We start from the raw sequence: 14,413 nt of genomic DNA, 5'->3' as shown, positions 1-14,413 counted from the left end.
TCATCACATTGTTCCTTGCATGAGTGTATGTTTGTATGTGTGTGTGGATAGGTAGATAGATGACAGCTGGATAGATGATAGATAGATAGATAGATGATAGATAGATTTCTATCTTTGTAAGGTATCACTTTACCTTATTTTCTTTTTTATTAGCCATGTGACTTTTAACAAATTATTAGTATTTCTGAACTTCAGTTCTTTCATCCAGAAAATGTTCTCAATAAAAATTAACTTGCTATAGACTTGTTAAATTTAAATAACATAGCACATTTAAAAGCATTTGGGGAACTTTCCAGTGTAGCAGTATCAAATACAGGTATGAAATCTGGTACGAAAAAGCATAAAGCCTGGACTCAGACTGCCTGGCTTCACATCCTGGCTCTGCCTCTATATCGCATTGTGATCTTTGGCAAGTCACACATCCTGTCAGTGTTTCAGTTTATTTCTCTGTAAAATGTGAATAATAATAGCAGCTATCTCTCAGAGTCATCACGGGAAATGATAAATATAAGTTGATAAATGTAAATGGCATATAACAGTGCCAGGGACATAAAAACTGTGAAAATATTAGCTATTGTTATTCTCATTACTAAAATTATTCGATATTATTATTGTGCATTAAAGTATTTTACCTATACCTTGCACCATGTTGGCAACCTAAGAATCAAGTCAAACAAAATAGATTTTCAAAATACACTTGTAGACACCATGTCAACAAATTACTTATTTCATACATACTGTTTATAATACCTGAAAAATATAAATTCCATGTTTGAAATTTTTTAAGTGGAAAATTTAAAGTTGGCTAAAAATATATTGTATATCCTGTAATATGTAACCAGATCTTGAATTTTGATATTCAGATTTCCTTCTTACATTTATATAGTCATCCATGAAATATAAAACTTGATACTCCTAAACTTGTAGCAAAATGTAGAAAATAATTTGTTACATAACATAATATTCAAAGTATCAAAGAAAGCAACAGTTTTCAAGTTAGAAATAAGGTATTACAATACCCATTATATTTAAATTTTATTTCTAATAATTATGCTGGGTCCTTGATATCTTCACTATGGCATTTTATAGAAACCTTTCAAATCAACACAAGTAGGGCACTGGGTTTGATAACCCACTACAGTAAGAGGGCTTTTAGCCTACAGAGCTACGTAATATATATTCATAATAAACTTAGTCTAAGACTATAATCTACAATTTTATTTTAAAATAGTTATTTCATTTTCACTAATTAAATCATAATTATTACTTAAGAATCATTAATTAAATTTGCTGCTGAAATTTTCTGCACAAGTTCAGACACAGTAAAGTTATAAAAAGACAATGATCTCTAAGAAATTGCATTCATTTTTCCCAGACTCTCTTGGTTTCCATTTGTTTACTTCAATTTTTGCAATGAATTATGCTCAAAAGCATGAACTGAGATTGAGGTTGGAGGTTGGAGAGAGTAATGGAGATGGTGAGAAGAAGATGAGGCAAGAAGATGACTTTCTTTCAGATGAGTTATTAATATTCTAATGGTGAGTACAGGCTAGTCTTTGATATGGTCTTTTAAATCAGCATTTAAAGTGAGTATCAAGCACTTCATCAAACTCAGAGTTCTGTTGAACTCACTTAACTTTGAAGAGTCAATGAATATATATCATTAGTAATTATTTTCTCAATATCATCATTGTAAGTTTATATATTATTAGGCGTTCATTGTGCCTCCACCCAAAGATAAGAATGTATAAATTCTCTGCAAGCAGTCTCTCAAGGCAGCAGCAATATGTTAACAATAATATATGAATTAAAACGTAAGTGTATCTTTTTAACTTCATTCTATCTATATAAGAGGATTTTTGTATAGAGGCATAAGCTCCAAATATTTTCTAGTATTAACGTGTTGATTCATAAATTATTTTGGCGTGATGTTTAAAATATTAATCTATGCAAATGGATAAAACAATCCTAATGACTATGATTTGGGGAATAAAAATTATGAGATTCAACTGAATAGTGGGCTTTTCTTTATTCTCTGAAGATTTTCCCTTAAGCAAGTGACATAAAGGTACAGGGTCTTAAACTCAAAAGATTGCACTTACATACATGAACTTTATAGTATAGAGGATACTATAAATATAAATGTCTGGCTTTTAAGAAAAGCAAGTCATCAACATAAAAAAAAAAATACTGCTTTTGCTGCAATGGAGAAAAGAAAATCCGAGTTTGAAGAGCTTAGAGAATTTAAACACAAGTAAACTACAACACAGCCATAAAACTGTGATTCAAAAAAAGGCTTTCTCCATCCCAAACGATTTTTTCCCTCTCCAAATGAATGCCTGATGTCTGTCATAGTGGAAATCTATGTTAAGTGGCTTTGCTCTGTTCTTTATCTTATTTTTTTTCCATTTTCATTTCTTTCTTATATTTTTTCCAGATGGCACAAACTTTTTAAGAAAAACTAGAATGAAAACAGATAACATTTTTTTTTTTTTTTTGTAGGAGAATAGAAAGTTTCCTTTGGAAAAGAAATGAATAATGCCTATGGACAAATTCTTGTCTTAGTCATTCATTTCTCATATGTTTGTACAAACAAAGAGGCAAGAACTTAATCTAGTGAACTACTTGCTGTACTTTCATGAAATAGTGTTTTTATTGAAAAATTCCTCATAAACCATGATACAATATGAGTAATTCTCCATAGTAGTCACTATTAGAATTTCCCTAGCTCTTGAGAAATATACTTTATACAAAATACACAATACAATCTTCTTTTCACCACTCACACTTTACAATATTTTATAATTTGCCCATCCATCCATTATGTCACAAATATTTATGCCAGAAATGTACTGTGCATGGAGAACATTAAAAAAATACATATGAAACTTTAAGGATTGTACAAAATTTAGTTGTGAAGACAGACATCAAAATGAACAGATCCAATACACTGTAAAATATACAAAAATGAAATAGTTGTACAAAATAGGTGCATTGATCTAGTCTGGTAGTAAGGAAGGCTTTCCTAAGAGCCTACTCTCTGGTCCTGAACCTTTGTGTGGGTAGATGTGGGAAGGATGATCACCTTCCTTCCATTCACACTCACGCATAGAGGCATCAGGATGGAAAGAGTATATACACACACACTATATGGTACAGGTGGCTATATATAGATATGTATATGTTTCCTCAACATCTATCAATTAATAATATAATATTTTTAAATTTTTTACTGTAAACTTTGCTTTGGCAATAGGACTGGACCCTTTAAAATTCCATTAAATATGTGTATTTTCAGGTTATAATGTTTAAATAATTTTAGTCAGCTCTAGAATTTTTTTCCAATGAAAGGGCATGGAACCAGCTCTTGGTTTCAGATAGCTATAATGATAACTTTGAGTGTTAAAACTTCACGGCTTATTTACACAAACTGTACAATCTTCTAGTGTCTGAAGGGAATGTACATTTACTCTCAAGAATTATAAATGCATAACAGAATACACATGTACTACAAATGACAACTTAATTTTCTTACTTGTTCAATAGCTATTAGAATGTTGTTTCTCAGTATCAACACCACTTGCAACATTCTGATCAATATTCTATCAGGAGGGTTTATTTGTAAGATTCAGTCATGAGAAAAAGTGATAATACTTTTGAACACATTTCTAGTCACTGCTACTTCTGCAATGAGATGTGATAGCAAAAATTGTTATTGGTCTCCCTTTCTGTGTCTCCAATGTGGCAAAAATAAGCATAGAAGAAATATTAACTTCACAAAATGTATATAAAGCTTATTTAAGATTACACGTTCTCGATGGACTAACGAGAGATGGGTGGTAAGGCAGTTCTGTATTCAGTCAAATCCTAAGTGTGAGATCAGATATTATAATTATTGCATAGGAACAGGTTCTTGTTTTAAAACAAGGGTGATATTAAGTTGTCTGTTGCATCAAAGACGTTGTTGCCTGCTGCCTAAACACAAACTCTGGTGGAGACAGAATTCTTCCCATCACTTTTAACTCACAAAATTCACTCTGCACCATATCCCTTTAGGTTCAGGTGCTTTGTGTTCACCCACTGTATAAAGAAAGTGATCTCACAGGTGTACAGTACAGTACATTTAAGTTACCAAGTATTTCCTTCTCAATTAGCTAAGTTTAATCACATTATTTCTTAAACTATTTCTAAATCCTCATTTGGCAAATTCACTTTATTAAAATTACATGTCATCATCGTGAATTTAATGTTCGCTTTTTTGGCAATACTTCTTATAGGAAATTATTTTACAATATATGTAACATGATTTACAGTATTTATACCAAAGAAATACAATTTCAATAGAATCACAGTATGCTGTATTTTAAAAATGTAATTAATTAATATTGTATAGACTTTTATATGCGTCACACAGTTAATTCAGTATTGATCACTGAAAAACTCTAATGGCAAAGCAAATTCAACAATAAAAATTAAGTCTACTGTGAAGTTACTATGAATTTATTACTAATAAAACTTTCATTTTAATTTATATAACTCAGAAATTAGAAAAAATGTTTTTATCTTTATCTGTATATTTAAGTTAATATGTTTATTTTACTTATAAATGATGCTATAATTGGAAACCTACTTTTTTTTTTTTTAATTTTTCATGTGAGGCAACCCTTGGTTGACCTCACAGATTGTAAGGGCCTTGTCAGCATACAATCCCTTATTTTTTATTTTTTACACCTACAGCACCTGGTCTTCCTAGGTGGTCTCTCATCCAAGTACTAACCAGGACTGATCCTGCTTAGCTTCCAAGATCAGATTGGATCAGTCTTGTTCAGGGTGACATGGCTGTAGACAGAAACCTGTATTTAACTTCTTAATAAGAGCATCTTGTTTGAGCTCCTGATAAATCCAGATATTATATTTAGTGTTTTCAATATACATTTTATTAATTTAATTTAATCTTCTATCTGGTATTGAAAATTAGATATTATGCCCAATTTATAAATGAGAGAACTGAAACTCAGAGATATGAACTTAAGTCATAATTCTAGGTAGCAAAACAAGAATTTGAAACCAGATCTGTTTGATGCTAATGCAACAGAGTTCGGCCTACTTTGGCTAACAGTAAGCCATAAAGAGTGCCAGTTTATAGGCTGACAAAGACCTTATAAATAATTTGTATTTTTCAGCTAAGCCGCCAATTTTTTTAGGTTTAGAACTCTTGACTAAATTAACTAATCTGGTTGGTTGTAACTTAAAAGAATGCAAGCATAAATTGCAAGCATTAAATCAGAGCAAAGTATATTTTTAATTTTATTAAATTTATTGGGATGACATTGGTTAATAAAGTTATATAGGTTTCAAGGGTACAAGTTTATAGTACATCATCTGCATTGTGTGTTCACCACCCAAAGTCAAATTTCCATCCAGCATCAATCATATATTTAACTCTCTTTTAATAATAAGATTCTTGTCGCTAGAGTAATCTTTCACACCACTAAAAATGTATTTTACTCTGAAGTAAATATATTGTGTAAAACAAAGGAAGCCAATTAGGCTTGCCAGCTTATCCAAACTCTATATAGCACACAATTCAACTTGTGTTAAATGTCTTTCCGGTTAGATTTAATGATGCCACATTTTTAAAAAGGAAAACCTGCATAATATTGCTGAGTTGAGCTTACCTAAGGTTGATTTTTCTGTTCTATCAAAATGGATGTAAATAGCTTTATAAGCAATGCATAGTCATCACCATTGTCATGTCATTAATAATTCATAGGTACAAAGTCTAATTTTGTACACAAAGTTACTAGAGTGGATTAAAAATAGCTCATCATATTTGTATAAATTGTTATTTAAAATGGGAGGCTGAAACATCCCTAAAATTTTTGATGAGATTATTTTTAAATAATTCATCAAAAATCAAAAAGGGAGAATCCCACTATAGAACTTTTTAACAAGCCTAAAGAAAAATATGATATAGGATGTATCTCTGTAATTTAATATCTTAGTATTTTAATATCTTAGTCTCTCAACATATAAATATATTACTTCCTACGTGTCACAACCCTCTTTCTCTCAGAGAAATAACTGTAATCTTAAATTTGATTAATCGTTGCCTTAATTTTCTTTGAATGCTAAGCTTATGTTTGAATGCTAAGCTTGTTTTTAAAGAGGTTTTTTTTGCACATTTTATAAATAAAATCATATATATCTTCTCCAGCTCAACATTACATATATTTTCTTCTTAAGATTTAAGATTCTTCTATGTTGATTCAAGCATCTGCAATACATACATTTTCATTACCATATAATATTTTAGCTTACGGATATATCTCAATGCATTTATCTTTTTATACATGTCTTTTGGAGAAGATGTGTCAGATATCATTTGGAGCATGTACCTAGGGATGGAATTACAAGTTGGTAGGAAAAGTTCATGTTAAATTCTACTGAGTAACATAGAACAATTTTCCTTAAACAGTTGTACCAAGTAACTCACAATAGCTGTATATAATAATCCTCATTGCCTTTTTTTTTTTTAAATGTTCCTAACATTCAGTGTGTCATTCTTAAATTTTTGTCAATGGATCGATGTCAGTGGTATCTCAATGCTACTTTAAACACACATTCCCATGACTTCTGCACATCTGTACATGCGTTTCTCAAGCATTTGTGCCAAATACTTTTTCATGTCTTTTGCCGCTTTTTTCTATTCATTGTTCTTTTTTTTCTCAACTTGTAGGACATACTTGGATACTCTGGTAAATTTTGCTATGCAAGTTTTCTATATGTTGCAATTATTTTCTCCTATTTGAATCTTTCATTTTCAACATCTTTTCAGTATTTTTATATAAACTGAAACTTCTAATAGTAATATATTTCAAGCATCAAACTTTTTCATTCTGATCACATCAATGTGACCAGAATTTATGACTAGAGGTCATAAATTTATTCTCCAATAAATTTTTCTAAAATATTTCAAAATTTCAAAATTTTTCCTCACATTTAAGATTGTAATTCAATTAGAATTAATATTTTGTAAATGGAGAGGTAAAGTCCAATTTTTTTCCATATAGATATTGAATTGTCCCAACACGATTTATTCAAAAGTTTATCCTTTATCCATTGATCTGCAATGTCTAATTTGACTTTATTCTCATTAAAGAGAGAAAGGAATTTAAAATCAGGGATTAACTAGTATTCTTATGGTATACTTCTTTTAAGCAGCAAAGGCAGAGAGGTTCAACACAGCTGTGAGTAAATAAGAATGTGAATACATGGGCTTTCCACTGTCCTGATATTGTAGAATAGGGTATAATCTAAATCTCTGTATATGGTAGACTTTTCTATTACTTTTTATCAATTCTTCAATTAAGTAGAGGTTATTCCAGAAGTTTATTTGAGTTAATCATGAAAAATTATAATTATCGGTAATTACACATCCCAAAGTATTCAACACAAATATTTTTAGAAATCTGTTATAATAAAGATAGAGATTTTGGCACATTGCATTAGCAAGATTTAAAAATTAGTAAATATGAATGGATATTTTGAAAGTAGTTAATAGTATCAATATTAACTATTGTACTGAAATACTGTTTCATATATAGCTTAATAGATTTTTGAAATGTTTTTAAATAGTTTTGTTATAAATTTGTATGTAAGTTTTGGGTTACATAGTAATCAAATGGGGCATGTAATATACTGGTTCACACTTAAGTGTCTTTTCTTTTTATTTGGCATGTTTTCATTCATACTCTGGTAAATTATTTTTATTTAATTATTCTTTTTAAATTTCAAAATCCTTCCGTTGTTTTCAAAATTAGTAATCCATGTGATCGACCACTGGATAGCTAAAGAAACTAATTCATTCCATAACTCTATCACCATATTAAGAGAATTCATCCCCAATACCAAATAGTATTTAGTTAAATTTTTCAAAGATGGTAAATAAACAATTTATTTGACATATTTTAAAATGAAACTAAACTGGATAGCACTTGCTGTTTGAATAGAGAAATAAACTGATAAGCTGCCTATATATAATAATATATTTAGATTTAGATACAATCTCTCCTCTGATAGCTACACACTTTAAAAGAGGTTTAACTCCATGTGCATCAAAAGCATTATAATTTATAACTATAAGATATTAAATTTTGTGCCCATATTCAATAAGTATTTCATAACTAAGGACTAAGACACCAACAATTACTATGTGAACACATATTATTATTTAGGTATTATATGAATTATCTTATGTAGTAGGCCCTCTCTGAAAAACAAAGGAAAGTAACTTGCTCAAGGTAAAACAGGAAATAAATGACAGAGCTGGGTTAAAAGCCAGGTAGTATGACTTCATTGCCTTCTTAGTTACTACATTAAATAGCATCCTATCATTTGAGGCTGGGAAAAATAAAAAAATAATTTTACATTTTCTCAGGAAAGATTTCTCAAAGACATTTGATACAATTGTTCTTCTGAAAGGTCTGACATAATAGAACAGATACTCATCCATCTGGAAAGCTTTAAGGGCACTCAGACTGCAGGCAAAAATAGACAACGGATCTCAAAATCATGTTACACTTTGTAATCACTTTGAAGACTAACAGCCCAATGGTTTTGGAATACTTTTTTTTTTTTTTTACCAAGACCATGCTTTGAGACTGCTGACAGAAAAAATAAAATGTAATAAGAAGAAGAAGAAGAGGAGGAGGAGGAGGAGGAGGAGGAGGAGGAAGAGGAGGAAGATAAGGAGTAGAAGGAGAGGTTGGAAACTAGAATAAAGGAGGTGTAAGAGAACACTGTATGTTGATGTAGGTGCTGCAAAGCAGGTCAACAGATTGTTTTATTATGAAAACAGTAAATTAGTAAGAAAAAGACAATAAAGTAAATCCCCTAGCATCTGCTGTAGCCAATATTTTGAACAAGATCTATTTACTTATATATTACTGTATTCCTGTGTTAAGTCTGCCACTGTCCAAATCAGAGAAGTGTGGCAGTGCAAAGCAATCTAACATTACCTGCTGCTTCCTAAGCTCAACCTATGGGCCCCACATTCAGGTTTTTACAGTGTTTTTAGGTAGTGCTGGACATTTGGCGTCTAGTCTCCTTGTGATGCACCAGGAGCTGAAGCTCAGGGAACCTCCAGAGTCTTATAACTAACTGCCTACGACATCTGTACAGAGGGGAGACCTAAGCACAGAGAATTGGGGAACTACTTCTCATTGTGACAGATTCAACCCATCAGTTAAAGTTGTGATCCATTTTAAGAAGCATTTTGACAAATTTAAGAAATTACTCTGTTCTCTAGGACTTACATCTTTAAGCATCATGATAATGTTCTACCCACAACTTACATACAATATATGAATTTATCCACATACTGAATAATGAATGGATGTTCTGAGTAAAGAATTTAAAAACTTACTCTTTTTCCAGGAGGACCTGGTGGGCCAGCCTCACCAGATGGACCAGGAGGACCCTATAAAATGTGAAAAATACCTTTTAAGCAATCGGGTATTGTTTTATCGGCCACAGCATTTTTCAAAATCTAGACTGAAACCAATCTTCCTTCTTCGTTTCCCCACATCTACCTTTCCTGGAAAATTTCAGCCCTATTTCACAGAAAACTAACCTTCCTCTAGATATCTATAGTTAGAGCTGGTAAATTCATATTGAAAACTTCTTCATAGTTGGAAGAAAGTGAATCAAATTCTTTCTATACAAAACTATTATTTTAAAAAGTGCTAATTTATATCCGAAAAGCATCTAGTAGGCATACTAATTAATAGACTCATGGTTAATAATTCTACTCGTGTCATCTACATTTGTGAAACCATGAAACTATTACCTCTAAATTTCTTCTTGTGCAACACTAGCATTTTTATGTCAAGGAGTATGAAACATGCTGGGGCATGACTCAGAAGTCTTATCTGCACAGAATAAGCCTATATCTCTTTGGCTGCAAAATACCCAGTGAGGATGGCTCTAGAGACAGTTACGTGTGGTTTGTCTTTGGCTGCTACTTAAGTTAGTATCCCCGAAATAACCACACGTGGTGAAAGCCCACTGCTGTGTCATTACCACATTGGAAAAAACAAATGCCAATACAATGCTGAGTTAATTTATGTTAGTAATTAAAGTAATTCATGCTAATAACAGATGGATAATCTGGTTTTCTTCATTTCAGTCTTCTTTGTGATTTTAAAATAATTTCTTATTTAACATAAATGGATAGATACTGAATTTGATATAATCTGACAAAATCATTAGAATGATATGACTACTTTTTTATTATTATTATTATGAAGGCTTTGCTTACATTCCTTAAATCACATTAAGTTAGAAACATTCCATGTAAGTCTGGCTTAACTGGAATTTAAATATAACTGATAATTCTTTCAGAAAAATGTGTACAGATATAGCTATGCTTTTGAAAGGCTGATTATTTCTGATTATTTTTTAAAAGATTAAATAAAAATAGTGCTTCCTTACCGGTTGGCCAGGATCTCCATCTTCACCCTTGTCACCACCAACGCCGTCTTGACCCTGTAATGAGCAACAAAAAAATGAACCCAGATATTCTCACTATTAATTCACTTTTATAAGAAAAAAAAGTACAATATACTAGCTTAGTCCTTGAGAGAAATTATTAGCAGATGGACAAATAGAGCATTATTGCATTTTCCTCAGTTGTTTTTTTTAAGAATTGTTGCATCTCTCTTTCCATAAAGGTTTGTGAAATTGCTACCACATCGAATTTAAAATATAGAATGCTCTTAATATAAGGAATGGAAGAGCATGTGATTAGTAAAGAAGGCTAGTGCATCCTTCCACCATGAACAAATGTGGTGCAGTTTGAGATAGGATTTTTGCATTACAGAAGAGACCGAGATAAAAGCAAAGATCTTGTAACTTTGAAATAAGAGTAATGCTGTTATTCAGATAGTTTGTAAAACCCAATAAAATCCAAAAAACTAACCCAAATGAAGAGAATTACCATGCAACATGAGTCTCCAACTATATGGATTTACTGTTGTAGTTTTGACTGTAGTCTACGTTTTATTTTTCTTTCTATTTTTAGGGGTCCGCTTAAGTAATTAAGAATTTTCTTTAATTATTAACAGAGACCCCCAGGAATAGCCCCACCAAAATATTTCTTTCATTTTTCCATGATACTTACTGAAGGGCCAGCTTCCCCAGGGGGACCAGGATCTCCAGGAAAACCAACAGGACCCTAGAATGATGTTTTTAAAGGAAGAGAAATAAATGAAAAATATCTTTTTCTAAAGTCATAACATTCTGAAGTTTAAGAGTTAAGAGTCATGGTAAAACCAAGAGAATATTTCCCTTCTGTTAGAAATTAAAAAAAAAAAATGAAATCGATTGAGATTGCTTAGGAATATATGAAATTAAAAGTCAGTTTCGCTAGCTATGGGCCAGAGTCTCATGACTTCGAATCTTTGGAAAACTCCAAAGTGGCTTTGACATAGATGCCACTTTTAAGGGACCAAACTCACTTACCGGGTTGCCCTTAGGGCCATCATCACCTGGTGGTCCCTTGGCACCAGGAGGTCCAGCAGCACCAGGTGGACCAGCTTCTCCTTTCTCTCCTCTTTCTCCTTTGGGACCCTATGCAACATAAGAGGAATAATTATCCTACAAGCTTTAAATCAGAGATTCTCGACTTTGGCATATTGGGTCAGACAATTCTGCAGAGGACTGTCCTGTGCATTGCATGATGTTTAACAGTACCCCTCGTTTCTACTAATTAGATGCCAGCAGCTACCATTTCTTCAAGTGTGGCAACCAAGAATGTCTCCAGACATTGCCAAATGTTTTCTGGGGGTCAAATTCATTCCTGGTTTAAGCCAATCTACATTAGAATAATACGATCCTAATACAATTCATAAATGCTTTCATTTTGATGTAGCAGGGTTTGTTTGTGTCTGTTGTGGACAGTCCACCAAAAAATGTATACAATAAACAGCTCAAGTTTGAATGCTCTAACTTATGCAAATGTAATTTTTGAAATGACTATATTAATCAAAATATTCAGAGAATACGCAAAGTTATTGAACAAAAAGGCTCTGCATTTGTGATTATTCTTAATGGGTTGGAAAGGAAAAGCAAATAACTGAATTATAGCTAGGGATTATGTTACATGTTTAAAATGTTTCAAAGGAAGTTTCCGAACAGCACATTGACAACCGACAGCACTTACGCCTGTTCCTGCTTCCCCGGGAGGCCCTGGGTTTCCCGCTTCTCCAGGTTCACCCTATGAAGAAGAGATCAAATGAGTATCAGAACACCGAAATTATGTTTTACGTTTGTAAAACTGCCTTCAATGATGATCATGACATTTTAGACGAGCCCTTAAATCATTATATTGTTTAAAAGGCAATGAAAAACTTCAATAAGAGGAAGGAACTTTTCCTATTACTGACCTTGATACTTTTATTTCTCAGATGAGGAGACAGAACTGGATAGGCTGGATGCTACCATTCTCACTAGTTAGTTAATAGCCAGAGCACTGACCCCAGATACCACCAAACCATGCAAAACACACAGCTGCATGTTTCCTAACAAATGATGTATTTGTACTACATCAATATTCATATCATAATTAAGTTTATTGATTAAACAATTTCAATAGTTCTTGTACTAAATTAAGAATTCAATTTATCATTATCATAACAAGCAAATAATTTGCTAGCATTTTGATAATCCTATAAAATATATTTAGCAGAGGTCTAAAGAACATAGAAAACCACTATTTATAAGATACATAGAAACACTTACATACTAATTAAAACTGCTCCTTTTGAGAATAAACATATTGTGAATTTGGTAGCCATTATGATCTCCCTGGATAAATATGGGTGGCTACTTCTAGCTTAGCGGACTAATAAATAAACCTCCTAGACTAGTAGGTTTTAGTTATGAAAGTCTGCTACTATTTCTTTACACTTAGAAATACATGCAAACATAATATTCAAATCAAGTAATCATCCAAGTGAAATAATACATTAGTACGCTCATGTATCATATTCCACAAAATTCTAGTATCTAGAATTCCAAAATTCTAGCATCACAAAATCAGTGATACTAGAAATTCTGAAGTGAAAGTTGTTCTAAATTTTTTAAACATATGAGGCCTAAATTTTTTAATTTTTAACTCTACTATTTCCAATATTACTGGCACAAACCCATAAATTGGTTTGAAATGTATTAAATATAAACATAATTCCCGGGGTAAGACTATTTTGTGTAAATAAATTTTTACTTTGAGAATATACATATATTTTAACTTCTTGAATTATCTGCAAAATGATGGAAAATATCAAGTACTTTCTAGGAATTTGTTAGAAGTATTATTGTGTGTAAATTATTTTCTCTCTCAAAATGAGTAGCAAATATCTCCAGTTATCTCTGATAAACCTTACAAGTAATATATTACATTTACATTATTTACAAAGCAATGAATCATTTAGCTATCTGAGGATGACAAATGATATATATGATGTTGTTATCATTATTCATGTCTTTAAAATAAAAACTTTAGTAGTTTGTCATTCAAATCAACTGTGAAGTGTCCATGTTAAGTGCTTCATATATGGAATATATAGAGTATACTGCATGGTCTCACAATGTGAAATTTAAAATAGCCAACTCATACAAGCAGAGAGTAAAATGGTGGTCTTCAGAGGCTGGGGGTAGGGGACATAGGGAGATGTTGGTCAAAGGGTATAACATTTCAGATACACAGTATGAATAAGTACCTGAGATAATGCTCAACGTGACAATAGTTAATGACACTGTATTGGATGCTTGAAATTTGTTAAGAGAGTAGATCTTAAGTATTCTTACCACATGGTCAAAAAAAGATAACCATGTGATGTGATAAATATGATAATCAGCTTGAGTGTGGAGATTTCATAATGTGTATACAGATCAAGTTGTACACCTTAGATATATATAACTTTTATTTGTCAATTATACCTCAATAAAACTGGGAGGAAAATGTATACAGGAACTCTATTGACCATGCACAAAACATTTTCTTAGGCACCATATTAACCCTCTTGATATCACAGTAGTTGGAACTATGGGGGAAATAACTACATTTTTTTTAGTCACCCTCTGTATATTTTGTTTCATTTCAATACTAGTCCACTATTAGGTTAAACTAAAGTAGGTTCATAAAGGATTATTTCTTTTTTTTTTAATGAGGGAAACGATGGTAGTAAATGAGTTTCAATAATTGTCAAAATTTAAAGATAAGTTTTCTCTACAAAGTCTCCTCATTTTGAGAACAAGGCATCAACAATATTCATTTGTCTAAAATACATATGAAAATTACCTTTTGAATATTAGAGCCAAGTGTGCACAATATAAATAACAATTACTTAAG

General features: G+C 31.6%; 1 protein-coding gene across 1 annotated transcript in view; it reads right to left on the bottom strand.

The window, feature by feature from the left end:
* Positions 1-14,413, bottom strand: part of COL11A1 (collagen type XI alpha 1 chain) — a 182,360-nt gene that overhangs the window by 22,229 nt on the left and 145,718 nt on the right. Inside the window, exons 50-54 of the mRNA XM_011368217.2 lie at positions 12,224-12,277; positions 11,524-11,631; positions 11,183-11,236; positions 10,495-10,548; positions 9,428-9,481 (exon numbers count right to left, since the gene is read on the bottom strand). Coding sequence (XP_011366519.1) covers positions 9,428-9,481; positions 10,495-10,548; positions 11,183-11,236; positions 11,524-11,631; positions 12,224-12,277 — 324 coding nt within the window. The remainder of the gene's footprint in view (positions 1-9,427; positions 9,482-10,494; positions 10,549-11,182; positions 11,237-11,523; positions 11,632-12,223; positions 12,278-14,413) is intronic.

This window comes from Pteropus vampyrus, unplaced genomic scaffold, assembly GCF_000151845.1.
Source record: "Pteropus vampyrus isolate Shadow unplaced genomic scaffold, Pvam_2.0 Scaffold6, whole genome shotgun sequence".
Lineage (NCBI taxonomy): Eukaryota > Metazoa > Chordata > Mammalia > Chiroptera > Pteropodidae > Pteropus > Pteropus vampyrus.
The sequence above is the reverse complement of the archived record's forward strand: the minus strand, read 5'-3'. Positions and strand labels throughout refer to the sequence as shown.